This window comes from Trachinotus anak, unplaced genomic scaffold, assembly GCF_046630095.1.
Source record: "Trachinotus anak isolate AG129_WGS33_773 ecotype Australia unplaced genomic scaffold, CSIRO_AGI_Tana_v1 ptg000010l, whole genome shotgun sequence".
In the NCBI taxonomy this organism is placed as follows: domain Eukaryota; kingdom Metazoa; phylum Chordata; class Actinopteri; order Carangiformes; family Carangidae; genus Trachinotus; species Trachinotus anak.
The window spans coordinates 21,879,103-21,904,605 of NW_027273861.1; the positions used below are offsets into that span (position 1 = coordinate 21,879,103).

General features: G+C 40.6%; 1 protein-coding gene and 1 long non-coding RNA gene across 2 annotated transcripts in view; one reads left to right on the forward strand and one right to left on the reverse strand.

Moving 5' to 3' along the window:
- The window catches only part of cachd1 (cache domain containing 1), an 83,454-nt gene extending 58,315 nt beyond the window's left edge, over positions 1-25,139 (forward strand). The window contains exons 10-27 of the mRNA XM_071486171.1: positions 799-948; positions 3,583-3,706; positions 3,840-3,957; positions 5,561-5,729; positions 5,876-6,018; positions 6,914-7,095; positions 7,557-7,667; positions 8,712-8,834; positions 9,518-9,617; positions 10,016-10,132; positions 10,684-10,844; positions 11,117-11,203; positions 12,312-12,428; positions 12,910-13,061; positions 13,665-13,826; positions 15,440-15,517; positions 15,610-15,711; positions 21,437-25,139. Of these exons, the coding sequence (XP_071342272.1) occupies positions 799-948; positions 3,583-3,706; positions 3,840-3,957; positions 5,561-5,729; positions 5,876-6,018; positions 6,914-7,095; positions 7,557-7,667; positions 8,712-8,834; positions 9,518-9,617; positions 10,016-10,132; positions 10,684-10,844; positions 11,117-11,203; positions 12,312-12,428; positions 12,910-13,061; positions 13,665-13,826; positions 15,440-15,517; positions 15,610-15,711; positions 21,437-21,681 (2,441 nt within the window). The 3' untranslated portion in view covers positions 21,682-25,139. The remainder of the gene's footprint in view (positions 1-798; positions 949-3,582; positions 3,707-3,839; positions 3,958-5,560; positions 5,730-5,875; positions 6,019-6,913; positions 7,096-7,556; positions 7,668-8,711; positions 8,835-9,517; positions 9,618-10,015; positions 10,133-10,683; positions 10,845-11,116; positions 11,204-12,311; positions 12,429-12,909; positions 13,062-13,664; positions 13,827-15,439; positions 15,518-15,609; positions 15,712-21,436) is intronic.
- Positions 12,920-19,939, reverse strand: LOC139626028 (uncharacterized). Its single transcript, XR_011692082.1, has 3 exons — positions 18,915-19,939; positions 15,383-15,462; positions 12,920-13,057 (listed from the first exon to the last, which is right to left on the reverse strand). It is a non-coding gene; the product is annotated as an uncharacterized lncRNA (long non-coding RNA).
- Positions 25,140-25,503: the final 364 nt, after the last annotated feature.

Consider the following 25,503-nt stretch of genomic DNA (forward strand, 5'->3'; position numbering starts at 1 on the left):
GTCTTAGTGACATTTTAGATTATGGCCAAATAACTGAGGTGCTTGTCCAGGGCAGGTTGTACATGAACATGAACTGATGAGTCGTAATTAAGTCATGGCCTGATGATCAGACTGAATTTGTTCTGACACTATGTTGGTATCAGTTTCTAGGAGCAGTTAACTCAACGTTTGTCATGTCAAGCAAAGAAATACACTAAATGTAAGAGTTGAACACTAAAAGTAAAGTGAAGATGCTTTCAAAGTAATGCCAAAGATCTAAATTAAATTACTTAAACGAAAAAAAATGTATTTGCCTTTTAAAACAGCACCACTTCTGTTTCGTGCAATTGTGCAGAAATTCGAACAGGTCGGGGCTCTGTCGGGGCCGTACCATCTGAAGACAGTTCTTTATGGCTCTAGCTGCATGTTTGGAGTCGTTATCGTGCTGCAGAAGGAATTTGGGGCCAATCATACATCTCCATGATTGTATTGTGTGGTGGATAAGAATCTAAACATCCAAAGTGCATAAAACATTTCCACTAAATGTCACAATGTCTATCTACCCTTGTAGTGGAAGATGATGTTGATATTCTCAATCCAAGACTATGGTTTGCATGGTTGTTTTAGATCAGAAGCAGCCATCACATATATGGGCGAATGTAAAGCCTTGAACAAAGCTAATAAAGACTTTAACAAGACTGAGTTTGCCTGAACTACACAGATATAAATGAAATTAATTGTATAAAATGATGAGAGTTGAGATAACTAATCAGAGCTATTGTATGAACTGAAGTTAGATTCTTCTTCTTTTTTCTCCAGGATTTATTATGACTGTGAGTCGGCCGTGTTACTTTGGTAACCTGCTCCTGGGCGTGGTCGGAGTGGATGTGAACCTTGCCTACATCTTAGAGGATGTCACCTACTACCAAGACTCCCTGGCTTCATACACCTTCCTCATTGACAACAAAGGTCAGCCACATAAAAAAACAGACAGTGATAGTAACCAGCTCCAGTGCAAACATTGTTGTCGGGCTCCTGACTCTCCCACACATGCGTGTTCTTCTTCACAGAAGAATTAACAGGATTAACTACTGCCGCCCTTTTTTTCAACTTGCGGTCAGCGGCTCTAAAAGCGGGCATTTGTGGGTGTATTAGCAAATAAAGCTTTAAATTGTTACAATCTGTTCTCTAAATAAACTTTTCTCCAGGTTATATAAATCACATCAGAACAAATCAAAGTCATACATTGCCTGTTGCTTAGACTGCTAAGCCAGTAACAAAACAAACATCAGGAAAAATCTCAGGTCCAGCAGACTCCAGCTGATCAATCTTCATTAGTCCCGCTCTTTGAGAATCACTCCAAATAGTTGAAAGAGTGTATTTTGGTGTTCCAGTTTCACATACAAGTGGAATTACACTTTATTTTGTCCGTTTCAACTTCCTCCGTGGCCATTATCCCTTATTAGACATAATTGACGTCTTTTTGGTAGCACTGGCACTTCTTTGGCATTTCATTCTCAGTTGAGCCATGCCTCAGCGCATTGCCACAGTGCAGGGTGGTAGTGCTCATGTCCGGTCTCGGTTTGTCTTGGCCCCAGCTGAGGGGGTCTTGACTGAACTGCTGGTGCTGTACACTGGTGTTTTGTGGGCCTGTAGACAAGTGCCATTAATGGACGGGTAGTTGCACCAAAAAAAAAAAAAAGGGTGACACTGCTCTTGGCGACAGTCTTCCTGCCAGATTGACAGAAGCAAAATGCAAATGAAAACTACTGGAAATAAAGTTATAACTTTTGAAAGTAGCAAGCTGGACTTTGAATGTATTTACAGCTGACACGCGCCTGTATTGAAATGTGTTTAAAAGCAGCTATTTTTAGTTCAAAAATGTAAAGAGAGAGCCATGCACAACTTTCCTCCAGCAAATGTTTGGTCCAGCCTGTTGTTCAGTTTCTCCGTCTTTACTGAAAGCACGTCTTTACTGCATCTGCTAGCACACAGGTGAGAATGTGCAGTGTCGTAAGAAGGAATGTCAGGAATGTGAAGGGAAGAGTTTGTGGAGTGCTTGTAGGTCGTCTGATTTTCACACCTTTGCAGATAGATGTGCCTCTCAACTTTTATTTTATACCTTTTAAAACGCCACCCCTTTTGAAAACTGTAAAACTAACCCTAAATAGCTTCAAATGTTACGATGGGAACACATCGCTAGAAACAAAAACTGCAATAACCAGGCTTGATTTGTAAAAGGTTTGGAGCCTGGGAGGCTGAACCAGGGTGATTAAATGCAAGAAGAAGGAACAAAAAAAAAACTAAAGCTGAAGGCAACGGCAGCAGAGGAGGAGTGAGTGAAGGACAGGTGGGCGACATTTGGAGTTAAGGGTAAGGATTTGGGAAGGTGGGAGGGAGGAGAGAGGTGAGGTAAAGAGAGGCAGAGAAGTCATAAAACATTCGGAGTAAAGGACATGCACTCCCCTGGAAGGTTGGAGCAGCATCAGAGATTTTCAGAATTAAAGTTAATAATTGCGAATGAGTTTTTGCAGCTGTGCGAGTCTTGTTCCTCTGCTCCACTCATTCAATGAATCTCTTTTTTTTCCCCTCTCTAAAATGTTTATTATTGTAATAAATATGCCATCAAATCATAGCTTATTACTGCACTGCACTTATTAGTGCAGCAACTTGGTGAACACTGACAAATGACTCCCATTAAAGTTATTAGCTGGCATTCAAATCGACTGCTGCCAATTAGAATTTAGGTAAATATAATTAGGCAAATATGCCGCTGACAAGAGGCCTCTGAGGCTAGAAATAGTGGATGAGTGTTACACATGTTTTTCTGCATTTAGTTGATCTTATTTAGTGAGTTTATGAGATGCTGCCTGTACGGGATTACGTATGGATCTGACTATGCTGTGCTCTGTAGTTTGCTGTTTTTAATAAGAACAGAGATACCTTATACAGCAGGTGGATTTCCCCTTAAGACTGTGACTCACCACACCTGCTGCTACTTTGTTAAATACACACTCACTCTCTCTTTTCTACTAAACAGTTTATTAGAACTGTATGAAAAAAAAAGTAAAAAAAATTGTTTTTTGACTCCCTTCAAAACAGATGGGCTTTTCATCCAGTTTCTCTGGGGCTCTTGTCTCCCTGAATGATTCCTACTGCTGTTCCGAGCTGTGTTTATCACAGAGCTACACTCCACATTAGTGTTAGAGCTCCATTACAATTATTAATTACAGGTTAAATGTTGTTGTTTTCTTCAGTGAAAGTTAGGATTTTGAGCATTGTCCACTTTGATTAATGCTGTGACCTTGTAGCATCAACAGCTTTATATTGTAAGAGTCAAATATCACATGTTGAAGTGGTCAAGGCCTATATACGGCCTAAAGTAAATTTTGTTCTCTGCGACTGAGAACAGCTGAATAGACCTGTACTTTCTGTTGCCATATAGACTATTGAAAACTGACTGTGATTTGTATGCAAATCAGCAGAGCACGACAGCTTATTGTTTTACTGAATCATGCAGATCCATTTTTTTTCTTTTAGTTGTGTGTTGTTGTTTCGGTATGTATGAGTGGTATTTAACGATGCTGCTGTTTGATTTCCCAGGTTACACCCTGATGCACCCATCGCTGACACGGCCCTACCTGATGACAGAGCCTCCTCTGCACACTGACATTATCCACTACGAGAATATCCCAGGATTCCCCGCTGTCCGACAGAACATCCTCAGGTAGGACAATTTTTTACTCATTCAAAAAAAACTGTTTTAAAGTTGACTTCAGCTTCTTAAAAAGTTAAACCTAGGATTGCAGTCAGCTATCATTTCAAACATAATATATTTTCTGACTGATACATTCTTGCAGCCTCCCTCTGGGCAGCCAGGTCATCGCTGTTCCAGTCAACTCCTCTCTGTCGTGGCACACCAACCGACTCAGGGACAACAGCAAAGATGCATACAATGTCAGCTACGCCTGGAAACTGGTAGGTGATGGTGTAGACAACTGAGACACAACATAGGGCATTTATTTACCAGGTGACTAGTCTCAGATTGGACAACAAACTCTTTGCTATTTTCTGCTTGCAAACACACACATAAGAAAACTTTTAACTTTTAAAAACTATTTACAAAAAGAAGTCCTTATATACAATAGTACATACAACATTTCGTTCTTATTGCCTGTAATTCTAATGTCTCCCATAGTGGAAAAAAACAACATGAATTCAAAGAGGAGACAAACAAATGATGTAGTAGATTACATTATATTCTTGCCAGAGAGTAATTATAAATTGACACTGGTAAACTGGTAGTTTTTTTCTGAATTTGTCCCCAGTTAATGTGAGCAAAAGGATCGTATCTTTGAAGCAGAATAAGCACTTGCACACTCAGCACACCAGAGACAAATGATCATCTTTGGCTGAGGGCCAGTGAGGCATTATCATGCTGGGACAATAACTCACTCATATACTTTCTCTCCAACTCTTCCATTTCTGTCCATAGCTCTTTATCATTACTGTACCGCTGTCTAAAAGCAGTATAGAGATTTATGTTCCCAGCCTTTGTGTCTCCACCAAAGCCCCGCCACCTTAAATTAGTTGGTGTAATAAAAACCAAGTGCTCCCACACTCAGAGACTGTCTGTCCCTCCAATCTGCTTTTCCTCTCGGGCCTTGAAGTGTCATGTTTTAGGAACAAATGGCATCAGGACAGCAATAACATCACGCCATATTGACTCCTTTCCCTTTCTGACATTTAGACTTTTGGCAGGAGCAAAAATATCACACTTAATTCAGGCATTCCACTTTTAGTCCTTTTTAAAAAGCTTTTGACATTTTGTCTTTTTTTCCCACACAGGCGAGTTCAAACACGTCACCTTTGCCATGAGTTTGGCAGCTGTCTCAGTTTTTCTAAATTGAACTTTCCAGAGAGCATCAGTCCAAGAGTCTGTTGTGTCCCACACCATTCTGTCCCTCTGTCATTCATTTATGGGCATTTCATATTCTTCATTTTTGTGCCTGTGACCAGACAGAAATGTGTCTTAAAAATTTCCAGCTAAGGTGATTTTTAATTTTTTTTTTAATTTGGGTCCTCTTCAGCTACCAGAAGCTCCTGGATCTTTCTGAAAGCTGTTCACTGTTTGTTTGACAATTCGTATGATTTAATCACAATGTCTCAGAATGTAGGACCAGACTAGTCCTGCATGGTTCATTTAGACTCAGTCAGGTGAAAGCAGTCGTTAAACTTGACACATTTATCTTCTCTGGAAGACGCCTGCAGCCCATAAAACACCGGCTCTGATGTCTGATACTAAACACTGGAAAAAAAAGAGGACACATAGGGATGGAGAGTGTGTGTAATGTCACAGTCTCCCTTGTGTCTAGTTCAGACTAAATACGTTGGAGTGGATCCTATAAATTACATAAACAGCCTGTATTTTATTCATAAGCCATCACCATGGTCACAGAGCATGCTCTTGGGGTGAAAGTTGTTTTATCAGTGATTTAAGCAGGATGAAAATTTACATACTTAAAGTCAGGAAGTCAAGATGGGTAACTCCCCTCCCCTCCTTTCCTGTCTTGTCCTCTAGGTTCAGGACACGTCGTTCATCCTGTGCATTGTGTACGTGCAGCCTGAGATCCCAGTAAAGCAGCTGAAGAACCTGAACACAGCTCCCAGTTCAAAGCTGCTCTACCACCGTTTGGACCTGCTGGGTCAGCCCAGTTCCTGCCTGCACTTCAAACAGCTTGCCACTGTCGGTAAGAAAAAGCACCAAGTCCACAAACCTGGACTCTTGTACAACGCCTCCAAGTAATAACTTCTTCTACAAACTTAATTTCTTTCCCGTGGTCAGCTCTGAGGCCATTCATTAAACTGAACATGTCTGACTGTCTGTCTTTCCCAGAGTCCCCCACAGTGATGTTGGCAGCTGGTAGTTTCTCCTCTCCCTATGAGCACCTCAGTCAGCCAGAAACAAAGCGTATGGTGGAGCACTACACTGCCTACCTGAGTGATAACACCAGGCTCATAGCCAACCCAGGCCTCAAGGTACACAAGCACACAGCCTACATGCAACCTGTGGCAAAACCCAGCGTGGCGGCGCACACACTGAAACGCTGAAAGGTTAATGTTGTTTACCTGACAAACATATGGCACACAGCCAGGCCAGTGGTCAGGTTACAGACATGTACACAAATATTCCCACATGCAAATATGTACAAACACTATTAACCACAATTTATTTACCCCAAGACAGTTTAGTGTATTTTTTTAACTGCAGGAGTTCTTATAAGTTCTTTTTGAATGCAGATTTAATTCTGCTTCTTGCCACATCTGATAAGCATGCCTATATTTTTAGGCTGCCGAAAATCCACAAATTTGAAGTTCTGCATCTTTAAGTAGGGGATAAACCCCCACGTGGTTTTGGCAGTCTGCATGCATTCCTGTCGGGGGGGGGGGGGTTAGAGTTTGAACTCTAAGCTCCAGTCCCAGCTCTGATTCCCAGGCTGGTCTTAAAGGCCCCCTCCAGTGACCTGATCACCTCTTTCAAACTTGGAAGCTTCTCTGAAAATGGTACTGAGATGTGATTTTTTTTTTTTTTTTTTTTTTTTTTTTTTCTGGGTGTTTTTCAGTTTATCAAGTCCAGTTTATTCCTGAATACTGGTCTTATTACCTTTAGCGGAGATACAGTGCAATCATTTCAAGTTTAGGTGCAGCATGGTTTTACCTGTTTGAAAACAAGATGAAGTTTTTCCCTCTGATGTTTGTGGTTTGACTGGAAGCAAAAAATTTTTGCCATCTTACATCTCAAGCCAACCTGAGATTAAAACTCTTACTTCCCTACTCCTCCCTCTTTACCTCTTCCTTCCTTCTCTATCTCCTTCCACATTTCTTTCTACCCTCAACTGTCTGCCTCTATCCCTCCATCCCCGCTCCTCTGCAGTCCTCTGTCAGGAACGAGGTTATGGCGACCAGTCACGTCACGGATGAGTGGATGACACTAATGGAAATGAGTAGCCTCAACTGCTACATTGTGCGCCGTTACATAGCAACCCCCAGTGGGGTGCTCCGGATTTACCCAGGATCGCTGATGGACAAAGCCTTCGACCCGACCCGCAGACAATGGTGAGGCTTACTTTGGAGGGTGTGAAGAAGGGGAGAAAAAGAGTGAAGAGGTGTGTGTGAGTGTGTTTTAATGAAGCAAAGGGACAGTGTGAAACAGTGTGGGGTAGGAAGGAGTTAAAGGGAGTGAGTATGTGTCCAAACTGCAGGTGCATGTTTGTGCTTAAAAATGATCTACAGCCTTTACTGAGTTCAGTCCAGCAAAGGTTTCTCTTCAGACTGTTGAATTGTAATGAGCTTTTATATTTCAGCCCATAGTGCAATACATTTTTCCAAAGTAAAGTAAATTAATGATTATCAATAAATTGTGACAGCAATTCTGTGCATTCCCAGCGAAAAGTACAGTTCATATTCTGACGTTTCTGGAAGTTGAAGCATCTAAAAAACTTTTTATTAGTCAGGAAAAAGTTATGAGAATGTTATAAATGTGGGAGATAACTGTGTCTGTGTGATGTGTTGTGCAGGTACCAGCACGCTGTGGCTAACCCCGGCCTCATCACCTTCACTGGGCCGTACCTGGATGTGGGCGGGGCAGGATACGTTGTCACAATCAGCCACACCATCCATGCCTCTAGGTAAGAGAATGGTAATGTGTGTTTTCCCCACAATAAACTCCTCTGCTATCAAACAGAGGAAATCAAGACCCTCCCTGTACTATCTGTTTATACACTTAAGCGTTTTCGTGGTTGACAAACGTAAGTGAATTTTTCTTCACAGAGGCAACAAAATTATCAGCTCTGCTAATTCGATAATTGCTCATCAACAGATTCACTGTTGTTATGAGCCCAGACATCATTGTGAGCAGTCAGGCTCTCTGCCTGGAAGTCACATCAGCCACAAGACAGGAAATCATTTGAGGGAAACTAAAGGAGACCATTGAGCAGTTTTACTTGGGGGCTGTGTAGTGAGTGACATAATATTCTTCCACCAAATGGTCTGGGTTCAGTCACAGTTATCTTCAAGTATGTGCTCTTCCAAAGTGCCCTCGAGCAAGTCATTGTATTCTTACCAACTGAAGGAGGAAAAGCCAAATAACAAATTGAGTAATACAGCCGTCCCTTTGGCCAGTTCTAAAAGTCACTGCTGGATATTTTCGGCTCAGCCTGTGTGAGCTCGAGGATCAAAAAAGTCTGTGACAGTGGCTGAGGTGAACATGTTTATGTTTCTACTTCAGTGAACTTGAAGTGCAACTCACCACAATGACCAGCGTCACCGTTTGCATCAGTACAATAAGAACTGTTTACCATGGCCCATGCAAATGTTCAGTATACACACAAACAGTCAGTATCAGTGTGCGATAAAGCAGGATTAGTGCGCTGCTGTGCACTGGCTCAGTGAGCATAAAATCATGCAGCCTGTAATCTGTAAACACAGACTCACAGAGCGTGCAGGTGTATGTGTGTGTGCTGTGTTTTGTGTTTGAGTTTAGGCAGCATCCTAAAGGTCTGCAGAGTAGGCCGACAGTGTAACTGACAGTTACTGTCAGCATGCAGCTTAACACACAATCACAGCAGACGCTTTCACGGACAAGTTTTATTTATTTGTTTTCTAATCCTTTCATACTTTCTTTCTTCTTCTTGCGTCTTCTTCTCCGTCCTCTCTGCTCTCCCTCTCTTCAGCTCTCAGATGGCTCCTGGTTATGCAGTTGCAGTGATGGGCATCGACTTCACCCTTCGCTACTTCTATAAAGTCTTGCTCGACCTGCTGCCCATCTGCAACCAGGACAAAGGCAACAAGATCAGGTAAGTGCGGGGATGGATGTGATGATTGGCCGACTTTGTCTCTTCTTCTCTTCTTCTCACTTCTTTATGCATTGCTTCTTTTTTTCATCTTTTTCAATTTCTTCTTTTTCTCTTTCCTGTGAATTTCTTTTGGGGTGGCAAAAATCCACTTTTACTGAGCAAGGATGCAGCTCGCAGAGAGAGATCAAGAAAAAAAAAGAAAGAGGGGGAAAAGAGATAAGCTGATTATCACAGCATTCCTGCTGGAGATGTGGCGTTGCTGCTGCCTCAGTCCGACATACTTTCTCCAGCTTTAATGTCTCCCTTTTTGTTTTTTCCTTTTCTTTTCCACCCCCTCCACTTCCAGTCCCCTCTTCTTCCCCTGTCTTTCTCCCCTCTTTCTCCCTCTCCATTTCCTTCATGCTTTCTCTGTTGGCGTTCAGGGGCCATATAAAACAGGATTAGCTCAAAGGGGGTGGGGTGTCGGGCGGAGAGGAGTAATATTTGGCAGAATGTTTAAGGAACAGAGCGAAGCAGAATGGAGCTGTATTATGCAGATGAATGAAGCTGAATTTAGCACAGAGGAAAAGACGGATCTCCACAAATAATCAACACATATTCTTTTAATTGATCCGAACCGTTCCTCTGTTTTCACCCTTTGAAAAATTAAGAGTCATGTTTACATTCATGTGTGCACACTGTAGGTGCTTCATAATGGAGGACAGAGGCTACCTGGTAGCACACCCCACTCTCATTGACCCCAAAGGTCACGCCCCTGCAGAGCAGCAGCACATCACACACAAGGTAAAGCACCCAGATACAAATACACAAATGTAACACAACCACATACAATATATTAGTCACATCAAATATGAATAAACTGTTTAATGTTTCTTTCACACAGACGTGCAACAGTAATGTTAAACCTCACTCTGAGCATGTCCGTAAGCAATAGTCAAACATGTGATTGTGAAAGTAAATCTCAAAAATGCTACATTAGTTTGGGGTAATTGCAGAAAGATTTCATTATATTGTACAGCATTTAGAGAAAACACACTCCTTCTCATCCATTAACACACTCATTCTAATCCATAAACAGGCAAACCATTAATAAAAGGAACATCCTAGCAAGATTTCATATCTGACTCCTGTCTTTTTACTACTTCATTCCTCAATTTGTCCTCCTGGTTTTTTGATGGCAGGAGCCGCTGGTGGCTAATGACATCCTCAACCATCCCAACTTTGTCAAGAAGAACCTGTGTAACAGCTTCAGTGACCGCACCGTGCAGCGCTTCTACAAGTTCAACACCAGCATATTGGTAAGTCAGAGAAACTAGATGTATGGACGGCAACACAAAAGAATAGACTCAGACTGATAATAATTGCTATTAGTGAGGCACAAGCACACTCCTCAAGGCCTTTGTGGGCAATATGTTAATATTTAATAGTATTGCACTGCTTCCTAGTGGTGATCATTGGTGTTGCAACCATGAATTATTCCAGCACTATTAAAACTGCAGTGTCCTGTGTAGTTAAGGACTCTGAGAGTCTATTATCCCAATTTTAAGTGTGCAGCTTTAAAGATTTACTGTTTCATTCATGTTCACTTTTAGAAGAACCAGGAGCAGCTTTAGCATAATATCACAAATTTGAAAGTTTGTCTAAATACCTCATGTTGGTTCCTGGTTACTTTACTGATATCTTTTTTTTTCTGTCAATAGAAACAGCGTTATATTTTATTATTGGTAATAATGCAGATGCCTAACCGTTTAAATGTTTGAGTTTTAGACAGGATTATAAAGTACCTTAAATTTCAAGGTACCTGGTGAGATGATATGTTGACCTTAATATCTAACTCTTTTTCTTTCAGGGGGACCTCACCAACCTGGTCCATGGCAGCCATTGCTCTAAGTATCGTCTGACCAGAATCCCTGGTACCAATGCCTTCGCTGGCATCGTTAACGAGACGTGTGACTCTCTGGCGTTCTGCGCCTGCAGCACCGTGGACCGACTCTGCCTCAACTGCCACAGGTGTCTGCCTCACCCACACACTCATCGGGGACTGACTGTTAGAACTTGGGCAACATTAAAGAACACATTTGATTTTTGCATGTTTGCTGCACAAGTTCGTAAGAATAACCTTCCAGATGTGAAACGCAGCTAATGAAACGTTACTTATGTGGATGTGTGAAAGTGGTTATTACGTGAGCAAAAACAATTTAAATAAAGCTCAGGGTATGCCATAACAGTAAACTATGATGACAGTGTTTCTCAAACTGAGCATGACTGTGTGTGTTTTTCAGAATGGAGCAGAATGAGTGCGAGTGTCCATGTGAGTGCCCTCTAGAGGTCAACGAGTGCACAGGCAACCTCACCAATGCTGAAAACAGGTCAGTGCTGAACCTCATAGCCATTACATATATATCCACAAATATTACATTGCATATGTATTATACCTAATGATGTCATATGGAGGAAAAGTAACCAGTGAAAAATAATTTTGTGCAGGTAGCTTATTAAAGTGTTTACCTTTCAGATGACGCCTGTGGACTGTTAGAGCAGTGATGTAGCCCTGAGGTGTAGTCGTCACACTGTATCTACATTGTCTCTTAAGTGCTTGACGTACGTCTAGCTGGTTGTCTTAAAAGTAGTGCACATAGTAACAGAGGCCAATGGAAAGCAAAAGTTGTAAATACTGGGGTGCTAATGCTAAAAGTTGCAGAACTCTGTTCCTTCTATCTTCAATGTAAACAAACTATTTGCAGCCTGAAAATCAGTTTGTTACCTCCCATCAGTAGCACTGTCTTTAGTTTGTGTTCCTGACTGTGGTGTCTTGAAATGCATCCCTTTCAGATTCCTGTCATTATGAATTTAATTGTGAACTATGGCATTCTTCAAACATCTTTGGAGCTTTTTTATATGTTTCTGGGTGTTTCCTCAGTTTTATCTCTCTCTCTCTGTTTCTCAGTTTCTCTCTCTGTTTCTCTCTCTCTCTCTCTCTCTCTCTCTTATCTGTCTGAGTCTTTCCCTCTTCTGTGTTTGCTGCTCTGTCCATCATGCTGTTTGTCTCTCTCTCTCTCTCTCTCTCTCTCTCTCTCTCTCTCTCTCTCTCTCTCGTTTTACCCACCTCTTTTCATCAGCCATCAGCCGCCTTTGACAGCACGTCAATGTTTCAAATGCCAATTCCTGTTTTATTTCAGGAAGATGTGCAATTATCATTTTTCACTGTCTGTTTTGTGTCAGGCAGAATTGATGTTTGTCCTTTTTAGAGCTGATTTGCATACACTGACATGCCAAAGACATTTTGTGTGTTTATCAATCGATTTTCTTTTTATGTCAGTTTCACTGTGTTTGCTTTTGTTGAGCGTAATCGTGTTTCCTGCTTGGATTAGGATGGATTTTGTTGGCTGAATGTTTTAACAAAGAACATGTACTGTACCTCCACCTTTCCGCTTTTTCACTTTGTGTGTTTTGTGATTGTGTGTTGGTGTTGCACAGGAACCCCAGTTGTGAGGTGCACCAGGAGCCAGTCAGTCTGAATGTGATTGATCCCGGTCTGCATGACACCCCGCCCCAGTGCATCAACACCCGCTGTAGCCAGAGATACACCAGCAGGTACACGCACTAAACCACGCAGTACATGCACAGTACATATCAAATGTATATCAACACATTCTTACAGAGCCATACACCAGCTGACACATACAGTGGAGTCACACAAATCTGCCATCAACATTACTGAGACAACATAGTGCCACCCAGTGGTAATAAATGGGAGTGTGGATTTGGGTTGATGACACTGAATAGTGTTGTTTTTACCCAGACACTTGACTTTATTATTCTGCATGATACTCAAAGGTGTTTTAGGAGAGAGAAAAAGAAACTAAAGTACTTTTATGTGTATATTTATCAATGATACAGTGCTGACTTCCTGTCTAAAGTCATCAAAATGATTACTTCTGAAAATTTGGAGAAAGTATTTGTACCTCCATAAGTCAAGAACCTACTTGGCCAATCTCTAAAAAACTTCTGATTCCTTTAAGTGTGTGCTCTCACGAGTCTTATTTTGATCTCCGTATTCTGCGGCCTGTTTCAGTGACTGTTTTGGCGTGTTGGACTGTGAGTGGTGCATGGTGGACAGCGATGGTAAGACTCATCTGGACAAGCCATACTGTGCCCTGCAGAAGGAGTGTTTCGGAGGCATCGTCGGTGCCAGGAGTCCCTATGCAGACGGCCTGGGGGTCCTAGGTGAGTGGAAAGAAAGATCAGACACATCATTGCCTCTGTAAATATTGTATTTTTTTTTTTTTTTTTGTGCAAAGTGGCTGAGCTCTTCAGACTCTTTACAACATCAGCATGTCTCATTTTGGGAACTTGTGTCCATGTATAGAACTTTAGTTTGATTCCACAGTAATGAGACATTTCTCCTAAATTTACTGTGGGGCATTATGCAGCCAACAGAGTAAGCAACAACAGAAGAAGACAAAAGTCAAATTGTTTTTGTAGTCAGTGAGACAGTAGAAATGTTACCTGTGTAGATATAGACAGATTTTTTTTCTGTTGCTTGGTTATTTTCCTTTGGTTCTGTTATCAGTTTTTTCAAAAGAAGAATTGGCTGTTTGCTTGCTGTTGAATAATTTTTCTGTGGCATTTCTCTCTGATGAGAGAATAGAAAAAAAAAAGTAGAAAATGTACCAGCATAGCAGTGTGAGTGGGGATCTGAGCCCGAGCTGTTTGATACTGGCTTGCTGAATTGTCACTTCTCGAGCCATCTGAAATCTTTTGTAACTCCTTTAAACAACCTTCTGCTCATCCCCCTCTCTTCTCTCTTCTCCTCTCTTTCTTCTGCAGATGAGGAAGTGGCATCTCTTAACATGATCAAGAGTGCCCCTGTGGGTCCAGTTGCTGGGGGCATTATGGGATGTATCATGGTGTTGGTGCTGGCTGTGTATGCATACAGACACCAGATTCACAGGCGCTCGCACCAGCATATGTCACCACTGGCGGCTCAGGGTATGACTGCTGGATTTTCTCTCACATATACACATATTTATACAGTTACATTGAAATGGATTTAGTATTTTTTGACCTGTATTGCCAAAAACCTACAAGGGCAATTATGGAAACAACTCCGGTAGTTGCCTGTATTGACCTTTACAGTTTCTTCTTCACATGCTAACATTTCTGTAAATATCAAAGAAAGAAAGAAAGTTTTAAAGCAGCATGATTAACAAGCAGCATGGCAAGTGTTGTTGCTGCTAAACAGCTCACATTAGCATCACGCAGCAGCAGCTGCCGCTGCATGATTTGTGTAATTACTCAGTGATATTGACAAAAACACGAAACAAGATTACGACCTCATTTAAGACTCTTCGGTCCAAGTCACTTTATGTTGGATAGTTTGGTAAACAACTTGGAATAGATGGTGGATATGTTATCACAAGGCATTTGATTGAGGAATTGGCTCATAAAGTCACAATACTCAGCTTTGTGTGTGTGTGTGTGGCATTCTTGCTGCAGGTTGCACAAACAGTACACATATACATGGCAAGGTCAACTGAGATATTACAAAGGGCAACAAAAATAGCTTCTATTTGTGGATAGTGGTTTTATTAAGCAGATAGAGAGAAGTCTAAGAGTGTGAATCAGTTGTTTGAAGGAATGACTCTTAAGGCACTCTCCCACCCTCAGGCCCAGTGTGGTATCACATCTAATGAAGTGTTAGGATACTTTCAGATAAGACACACACTGGAGACACAGGAAGAACAGGACAAAATTAAAGAAATATAAACCAACTTTGAACAGAACTAGAAAGGTGTGGTGTGAAAAGGAAACAGAGATCAACACCATAGTTGAAGATAAGGAGTGGGAGAGGGCCTGGATGGCTTGAGTAGCCTAACTTGGAAAGAATTTGGTTGGATGCTGAGAATGAGATTTTTAAAAACGCCACTAGTAATAGCCAACTATGATAATAAGTTGAATCCTCTCTTTTGGGATTGTCCCAAATTACAAGTTTTTCAGGAGGATGTAAATAAGGAGAAATTCTGAAGTTAGACAATCCATTTGACCCACATCAATTACTTCTCAGCAATGCCTCTCTAAGAGAAATGGGGAAAAGCTAATTACATATGCTCAAAGCTCTTGTGTTATTAGCCCATAAAATGATTAGTAGAAACTGGCTAAAGCCCCACCCACCTGCCTTGGACCACTGAACCCAAGTTTGCATCTCTGGGCACTTACTTAGAAAGATGGTCTTCTGTCACACCTAACAAAGTGAACATAGTGTGAACCTTTATTGGGATGATTGGGGGTGAATCTGAAAGTATGTATAACCTGTCTTATGTATTTGAATTGTTAGTCATTTATTTGTAGCAACATTATTGGTTTATAAAATGTCGTGTGTGACTTATTGTCAAGGAACTGGTACTAATCGAAGCAATTAATCAGTTAGGTGTAATTCATCTCCCATTTGTTTTTAGCTTGATATAAAAATTAATTCACATATCATTCCGATATCATTCAGCCATGCTTGTAATAAGACCTCACATTTTAAGAATAGTAGCATCTACCTCATCTGGGCCTTCTGCTATTTTCCTCCCACTCTCTTCACCTCCACGCTGCTCCAGAAATGTCAGTGAGAATGTCTAACCTGGATAATGAGAGAGATGAGAGAGATGAAGACAGCCACGAGGACAGAGGAATCAGTAAGTTCTGCTTGACATCTGATGGAGAAACATTTAAGTTTAATCGTGTGAAAGGCCCTTTGTGTTGACCCATGTGCTCTCCTCACTTTCAGTCAGCAATACTAGATTTATAGCCGCGGTGATTGAGAGACACACACACACCCCTGAGCGGAGACGGCGGTACTGGGGGCGATCTGGGACAGAGAGTGACCATGGTAAGACATTTTATTTCTGTGCCCAAACATAGATTAACAGGAGGAGGGGAGGTTTACAAAAAAAAAAGCACAAATGGGATGACACTCAAAACCACTAGTTGAGTGTGCTGCATACTGTCCTGCAGTACATCAGCATTAATAGAAAGAGGAATTGAGTCTGTATGAAATACCAGTGATGCTGTTTCAAAGTAAAAATGACTATTTATAGAATTCCTATTTCTTACTAATTGCTTCATGGTTTTTATGTGGGCTGGTCAAGTTGATTTTTAGTGAACAATCACTGGATATTGTTTGGTTAAAAAAGATTAGTTTTACTTCCCTTCCACCCTCAGGAGGCGAGACGTAATCATGATTAGTTCACCATGGAAGTCATTCTAGCAATATTTGGCTCCTTGTCATGTTCATGTTGTGTCATGGTTGTTACACAACAGATAGTTCATGCTAAAAGAACCTGCTCTGTGGAAAATGAGTCAGTCATCTACTGGTTACAAAACCAACCCAATCTTGCACAAAGTAAGTGTTAGCCACATGAGTTGTGCTGAAACTTTGCCTCAGGTAGAGACAATCAGCGTAGCTCCAACTGTACATTTGGAATACTGATATCACCACAACCATGTAGGCTCAACAGCACAGCAACACACAGCTACAGCTCTGGAACCAAACTCCTGGATCAGGCTGTGGACTCTGCTGAGCTATCTAAGGAGAGAAGTGCAGGTTATCTGGGCTCGTTGCTGGGGACAGGGTGAGGAGCTCAGATATTCAGAGGGATCTTGGAGTAGAGCCGCTGCTCCCTTGTGTGGAAAGGAGCCAGTTAAGGTTTTGATATATAATCAGGAAGCAGGGAGAATATCCAAGCATAAACCCAGAATATGCTGGGGGGGATTACATATCCCCCCCTGGCCTGGGAAAGCCTCTGGATCCCCAAGAAAGAGCTGGCAGACGTGAGATAAAGAATGTCTGGATTACCTTGATTAACCATCTCCCACAGTGACTTGGGCCCAGGGAAGTGACAGAACATTGAATACTTTTTCGCATTAAAAACTTTCCTCTAAAATAAGGACCTTTTAATAACATATGATGAGTGCGTTTAAAGGCCTGTATCATGGTTATGATCTGATTATGGAGTACCCTGATTATGTGTTTGCAAGTGTAAACATATATGCCACCCAGAGAAACTGGGAAAAATGCTGTAACATGTTAACACCTTATACAGGATTTTGAGGATTCTTTGTTGATACGGAGCACAGTGGCTATGATGGTGATTAATGAAGACACGAATGTAAACAGTTGATCAGAAAGTCACACCCGAGGTACTGATGTGCATGTAAGCTAATGTCCATCTAAGAGCACTCATAATAGAACATAAAACCTTAACAAGATATATTTTAGCTACAAAAATCAGATGTGGGGCTTAAGTTTCATCTTTTTTTAAATGAACATTTTCCTTTTTGAATGCTACGGTTTCAAATCCACAGTTAGCTCTCAGTTCACTGGCAGCGGTTCAGCGCCTGGCTTGTTCGTTTCATTATATCACAGCTCAGAACCTTGTTTTCTCTGGTCTCTAGCTCTGGGAGAGTTGCTCATGTTCGCTGTAAGCATTTGTGGAGCTTGTAAGTCTGACACTCGATGAGAGTGGATGGATAGTTTCACCCACATGGGCTCTTACCACCTACATATGGCATCACTCCACTTCCTGGCAATGAGTGTCTCTGTTACTTGTTGCATAACTGATGATGACAGAGAGGATGAATATGAAGAGGGGAGAGTGGGCTCAAGTGAAACACAGACAAGTCGGCTTAAACCAGGGAGGATAAATGAATGCAAATGCAAAATGAATTTATTAGTAAGATGAGCTCATCTATAGTGACTGTAGTGTTATTTCTTTGTATGTTCATTAAAGATTGTAATCACCTCTCCTTCATAATGTATCTTTACAATTAAGGCTAGACCATCTCATGTTGTGTAACTGGGGATGGGGAAAAAAAAGCTAAAAATAGTGGACAAGTGCAGAGATACAGACATGCAAAAATGATGAAAGAGGGGAAATTAGAGTGAAATGGAAGGGCAAGAGGACAGAGACAGAGAGGAAGATGAGTTTGAAATAATGGAGAGAGGGGGTGTTAGTCCGTCAGGGAGTAAAACAAATTTATAAGTTGACGCAACAAAGTTTCTGCTCCGCTCTGCCCGGTCAAAGGTGCCCTCCCACCATAATCCACACACTCATACTGCATAAGGGTGTGACACACCAGGATCACAAAAGGATCAGAGCATTAAATTTGTTAAGTGAGTGATGCACACACACAGAGTGCTGTTTGGCAGTGGTGGTTCTCAACTGCAGTATTAGCTTCCAGGAGATGGTTAGAACAAACACTGTGCATAATGCATATGTACATTGAATCTGCAACTTTAATCCACACACCCTAACATTATAGTGTTCATGGTTATACTTAGAATGGTAATGTGCAGTATCATTCATACGTAGAGAGAAGAGGAGGCACATATCATTACATTTGACTGGTGTTTTGTATGTTTCTAGCTTCAAAATAACAAAGAAATTCACTTTTAGAAGCCACATACTTCCAGACCTGACACAAAATTATAAAAGAAAGATGATGGAGGAGGAGGATTTGTGTATAATTTCTAGATATCTGCATTCGATTAGAAATGCTAAAAATACAATTGTACAGACAAAGTACATATACAAATTACGAATAGTTTGGCATTTGGGCAAGTACGCTTATTTGCTTTCTTGTTGTAGTTTTATAAGAGGATGCACAGGCTACCACTCTCATGTCTGTGTGCTAAATGTGAAACTATAGCTAGCAGCTGGTGAGCTTAGCTTAACTATTTATTTACCTATATTTACCTTTTTGTAAAGAGCCAAGCTAGCTCCTTTCCACTATTGCGAGTATTTATGCTAGGCTAAGCTAACCAGCTGCTGGCGGTACCGTACTCGATGCATAGATATGGGAGTGGTCTCATGTAACTGTCATAAAGAAGGCGAAGAAGAGTATTTCCCAAAGATATCACACTTTTCTTTTAAGTTCAAATGTTGTAGTCAACATTTCATTCAGTTTGTCACAAAACGAATCTCTCTTTCAATTATCACTATACCGTCTCCGGTATTTGTTTCCAGCTGTTAAAAGAAAAGTGTTCAGAAATCTCAAAGGTGCTTTATATTTAGAGGGGTTTGATTTCCTTACCTGGTGCAGCTGAAAACTGTCAACAGGTCACAGTTAGCTGTAGACCTGCATGAAACTCTGGCTCTTGCTTTGGGGTAAAGAGGGATAAACTGTGCTGAAGTTGGCATCTTCCAAGTCTGGAACTTCTTTGAAGTTTCCTTTCCCCCCTTTCCTCTCTCCCTACCTCAGCCCCCTCCTCTCTTTTTCTCTCCTTTTTCTCTCCTTGTCACATTTTTCTGTCTCTTCCTTTCTTTGTCAGCTTTTTTTCGTCCGGTATCAAAGCCAGGCTAATCTTCGGAAAAAGGGATATTTGAGAAAACCTCTAGGTTAGACTCCAGAACAGGGTTTTAGGACACCACAGTGAGACATGAAGGACATTTCCATATTTTACATTACACCACACTGTGGGACATATATTATCTTCTGTTATATGACATTATATATGTCATTGACAGAAACATATGGATGGTTGATCTGTCCATCACTTTGGTCATGACTGAAATTTGCCCAATGCTTAGGTTTATAGCCAGTTTGGTTGTAGCCTAAGTTGCTCTTTGTGTTTATGCTAATTAGCAAATGTTTAATATGAATATGGTAAACAAAACCTACAGTAAACAATACCTATTTAGCATCAGCTTGTTAGCTCAGTCATTGTGAGCATGCTGACATTAGCATTTATCTCCAAGCCCATACAGCCTCATTGAGCTGCTGGCATGACTGGAAAGTTTTGTTTATAAATAGTTTGACTTGATTCTCGACTTACTAAGCATTTGCCAGGGGGATATAGCCAATACAGAACAAGATTTCTGCTACATAATGTGAACTCAGAGAACCCCTGAGATAAATCTTGAGGGATCAGATATGTTTGCATGGTGGTTTAGACTATCTGGAGGACAGAAAAGGTTGGTTGTTTGGAGATCAATTTGACACAAGGCCACACAAGTGCATACATCTGGCTATTGCCTTCAGCCTGCATGAGACACACACCATCATGCACACAGACACATCCTCACAAATCACTTCGTTCAGTATCGGTGGAGGTTTAATGTTTCGTCATCCAAAATGGCAATGATTCTTCTATAAATATAATCATCGAGGCACTCAGGCTTACAGGGTTATTTGCTGGAATAGTAATAACAGATGTTCCCATCATGCTGCATGTTGATGGTGTCATTTCAAAGACTAAAAAAACATGGTCCTAAAGGAATTAAGGAAAATTGGTTTATTTCCAGATCAACTACCATTTTTTTTTTTATAGTCAGACTGTGTTTCAGATGGATTTCATGCTTCTGGCGGTGACGAAGCCCACTCACTAGATGAAGGGTTTTGTCGAATTTGAGTTTGAGTGAAAAATGTAAACAATTAAGCAAACTGAATGAACACAGAACTACAAGGTTTTCATGAAAACTCAAAGGAAGCTTTGAACAGAGTAGATGATTAGTAATAGCAGTAATAGTAATCATCAAAAACATGCAGTTAAGTTTGGCCTAGTAAAAATGTTAAATTGTCACGCATCAGTAGAATTTAGTATCATAAAATATAAGTCTCCTTATGTTCAATCTGTTATTTACTTAAGCTTTGACCCAGTAATCCCTTTTCCCTGACAACAGTTCTGCCCCCCCGCTGCTCCAGTTACCCATGTATCCTAACTGCCATGTTGGCTTATGCTGCTGTCTCCTCAGGCTAAACGTATGTGAAAGATATGTAGGAAAGTGGTCATAAATATGTATGCTCCTTTGTTTTCAAACTATAGGGAGAACGCTGAAAACATATGGAGGAGAAAATGCCCAACAGGGATGTTAAGTTGTCAGTGCATCATATATGCACTGCTTTCACTAACATTGTGTGGTAGCCTGTATTCACAAGCATGTTTCTGTTGAATGTCTACAACTGGAGGGCGTCATTTGATGAGTAGCTTTTTTCATGGTGTCCTCCCATTTCTTTGTACTTGAGCCTATTCAGAATTGTGTGGGTTTTGAGGTATTATCGACAAACCAAGGAGATTTTGTGTGTTTAAGTGGTGGGGAAAATGTGAATACATGTAGACGGTCTGAATTGTAAAAGATAAAAGCATTTGCTAAAAGGAGGTTAAGGTAGGATTTCTCAACAATTTCTTGCTCATGACCCAACTTTCAGGCTTCAAAACCCAAGTTCTACTAAAATAAGCCAGTTAAACTGATTATCTGGGGTTTTCAAGGTAGTTGGGCAATACAGTAGATTTTAAGATGTTACTACACCTCGGCATACAGTGTGGCATACCTCTGTAGTCTGTTTTCAGGAATGTGCAGGAAAACATGATAAAAACCCATTAAATCAAATCTTTTATATATCAGTTTTAGTAATTGTCCACAGCCCCAGCTGCATCTTCAGTAAGCCGATGTGGGGTCATGACCTTTAGACTGAGCGACTGTTGTAGATCAGGGCTGTCCTTACTGAGAAGATTTAGGCTTAACTTAAAGATGTCATTTAGGGGAAAGAGTTGTAAGATAACATGTCCAGTAATGCAAATCCCTGCATGTTTTTTTTTTTTTTTTTGTGTCCAGGTTACAGCACCATGAGTCCGCAGGAGGACAGTGAGAATCCACCCGGAAACAACGATCCGCTGTCAGCCGGCGTCGACGTTGGTAACCACGATGACGACATGGACTTGGACACGCCTCCCCAGACGGCTGCGTTGCTCAGCCACAAGTTCCACCCCTACAGGCACACGCACACACACCACCACCCGCTGCACACGCACCATCTGCAAGCTGCAGTCACCGTGCACAGTGTGGACGCAGAGTGCTGATCCTCAGCATGGCGGCCCCTCCTGCCAGGGATGGAACTTTTTCTTTTTAAAAGACTATTTTTTTTTAAAAACAAAACAAAAAACAAACATTTGTGCTTGATTACACAGTGGCTACTGTCAGGATAGACAGAGGGACAGAGATGCCACAGCAGGCTAAGCACCCATAGTGCCCCTATGCTGCTGGGACCCCCACCAGGAATGGATCTTTAGCTTAATGTGGACCTCATGGTCTCATTGTGCCAGCATCTCCATCTCGGCCCTTTCTTCACTGATCCCAATCTAAAACCTGGGAAGTGTACACAGTTTTACAAACATCAAAAATGACGAGACCTGAGCCAGTGGAAATAACAAAATGGGAAATTTTGTTTGTTTTCTGAAGACATTTGGCATTCAGGACTCTGTATGCGCATACAACAATTTTTGGGAGTAAACACAACACTGTTTGAGCTCATTCATTGGCTTTCAGTGAGGAGAGCACACAACTGGAACCTAAAAGCCTCGAGAGAGGTAAACGTCTTCACTTTCAAATGGAAGGCCAGTGCAAAAACTTTGTTGGATCAGTTGATAATCAGATTAAATCTCGAGGCTGATGTGGTCTCTGTTGCCTCAGGGCTTCATCCCAGCCCCCATACAGGTTGTCTTCCCACTAAGCCCACTTGTGATTAGGGGAACAGAGGACTCCTTTCATTTGTGAAAACTGCTGGACGTCTCTGAAGAGTAAAAAATATCAACCTTCCAACACTTACCTGGATCTAATATGGGATTATATTATGGATTCTATTACTGCTTTACTCTCCTTGGCTCTGCAGATAGACACTCCAACGTTTTGCCTTTTGCTGGTCATACACAAAATGGCTTGGGAAGATATTGGGAAATTTCCATGAATGTCTGTGAACTTCAGAGTAGGAAAAGTCTCAACGAATCACATTAAAACAGGAAGAAACACTTAAAGAGGAAAATATTATTTTTCTACTATTTATTAAAGAGGTAGAGTTTCAGGACAGATGAGCAAGCAGCTGCCGCCGACACAAACAAGACGGTAGTCAGGATAAGTAACACATACCAACCCACTTCCTATAACCAGCGCATCTATTATATTTAGGGCTCATTATTTTCAGTTTTTTAATTCCCTAAAAAAACAGTGAATGGTTGTTTAATAAGAGTCTTTTTTGAATATTGGTAAAACAACGGATCATGTGACAATTTGACATTTTTCTTTTTTTTAAAAATTGATTTTATTTTTCCTCAGTGTTGAGCCACTGGTGTATAATCAGTAGCTCATCTTCATTCTCCTTCCTTTCTTCTTTCCACCTCCTATTACCAGAAGCATCCTCTCTCCACTAGAGGATCCTGTTTACCATTCAGTGCAGTGAAATGTGCCCCCTTTAGATAAGAAACATTTGTGGATGAGCATGGACCTAAAATCTGCATCATAATCAGTTGTGCTCCTTTAAAAACGGAAAAAAAAAAAAAAAATCCAGGTATTTTTCAGTGAATATCGATTAAAAAAACAAAACAAAATGAAAACAATGAGCCTTAACCACATCCTTTGTCAAAGCATTTAGGAGGAAGTGGTCTTTGAGATGTAGCACATTTTTCTGTATGTTTTCACAGTTTTTGACTCACCGAGATGTTTTTGTGTTCTTGTGAGGCGAGATATCCTGTGCCGAACAAGTTGAAAACGTCCTTGTTGTGGACATGTCCTCTGTATCAGGAGGCAGGACTTCTGTGCTTGCTGGCCTTTTAAAGCCTCCCGGGGATGGAGGAGGGAAGAGAGACACTAACACCAGCAAAACATTCCTGGCTTTAGTCACTGCTGGGGATTTGGTGTGTGAGGATAATTAGGGACCATCACAGAGGTCCTAAGAGATTCTCAGAGATTGAGAGCTGTCCTCTCTAACTGCCCGAGTAGAAAAACCGGAACAGAATGTTGTTTTTATTCTGCCACAGATTTTTGCCTCTGAGGCCAAGCTGATGTTGTATGTGTGTTAAGGTTGTGTGCTGGATTTTGTGCAAAACAATTTCCAGTGAGTGAAAGAGGGAGAGATGCTGCTGTTGATGTACAGAGGTTACACCCATCTGTCGACTCCTCTGTGGTTAACCACTCGAAATGTCTTTTCTACACATCTCTAGTTTAACTGTTGTTGTGTTTGTACAAGTGTGTGTGTGTGTGTGTGTGTGTGTGTGTGTGTGAGAGAGAGGAAGGGAAGGAATGAGTATCTGCCTGGAATATTTTCATGCATTATTGTATTTTTTTTCAAGATAGTATTAGAGAATTATAGGTGAAATTATTATGATTGAGAAATGATCCACTTATTTTTATTCTGATGAAGAGTCACTTGACCCGATCTGTGCTTCGTGAGCTTGATTGTTCAACAGGTCAAATCACGTCAGTGTGGCATCTGTTCATTTCTGGGTGCCAAAATGTCTATTGTTCTTCAGAGATTCAATATGAAGTGTAAATACAGAATCACAAATAGCTATTAATGTCCTGTACACTCCATTTTTTTTATGTTGGTAAGACATAATGTATGCTTCAAATGATGCTCAGATATTCGGGTTGATATTTTGAATTGTCTGTTCATGGTGTCTCACTATATTTTTGATGCCTTGGATGTTTTTTTCTTATTTTTCTTTAGGTCCATATTGGATGGAAGTCAGTACTTGGAAAAATTAATACACACTTTTATGTTTGAGAGACTTCTAGTTTTTAAAGTTTTATTGTGTGTCTTCAGAAATGTTAAAGAAAGCTTATCTCTCCATTGACTAATTTAGAATTGCAAAATAACGGTACAACATCTTTTCACTGAGTAATGGCCAAAACAACAACCTTGTAGTGGATTCAGAGTTTCACGAGACTGCTGTAAGCCGTGATGGTCTCGTTGCTACTAAAGACTCATTTTCATTTACAGTTATTTTAGCGTGTCTATCACGTCACTAGAATATTTACAGTTTCACACTTGATGTGAGCTCATTTAACATCCACCTGAAAAGTGCTAAATTTGATAAGTATTATAACTGTGCGTGTTCATCTGAATGACATAAAACGTTCATCACCAATGTTGAAATTTAAAATGTTCCTGTTTTCACCACTTTATATGGTACATAACTTTGGTTCACGTTGGTTGACATTTACGCAGTTTTGTAGCATTTCACAGCAATCTGTAGATCAAATGCAGTGTTGCGTGTATCTTCCCATATGTGTGTGTGTGTGTTGGGGCAAATTGTTTTCTCCAAAATGGTTTGATGTTAAAAGCATATTTTCTGGAGAGCTTTTAAACAGTATTTACCAGCTGTTGTAAACAAGTATATGTGTGTGTCTATACAGAACACTCTGAATTGCGTTGATTAATGTACTGAAGGAACATGTGTACATCACCCCCCTCATGTATCATATAAAGTTATCAAATTGAGATTTATTGCAATGTGAATGTCATAAAGTCCATTTTACACTTAAACTGTCTGTCTTTTGTTATTCCTGTTTTTTTTTAACCACTTTTTCAGCATTTTTAAAGGGTAAATCAACATTGAAGCATATAGCTCAGCAAAATAGACAGTTCTTTATTATTATTATTATTATTATTATTATTATTATGATTATTATTATAATCATAATAATAATCATAATAATTATTATGATTATTATTATTATTATTGGATCCAAATTGATGTAGCATATATCTTTTTTTTTTTTTTTTTTATTTTATTTCAACCATTCATTTTCCTTGTTATCCCCACATATGCAGTAATACTCCCCAAGACCTGTGAGGAGACACAGATGTGTAAAATCGACGGAGTTACCCTTTAAAAGTGTGCCGCAGT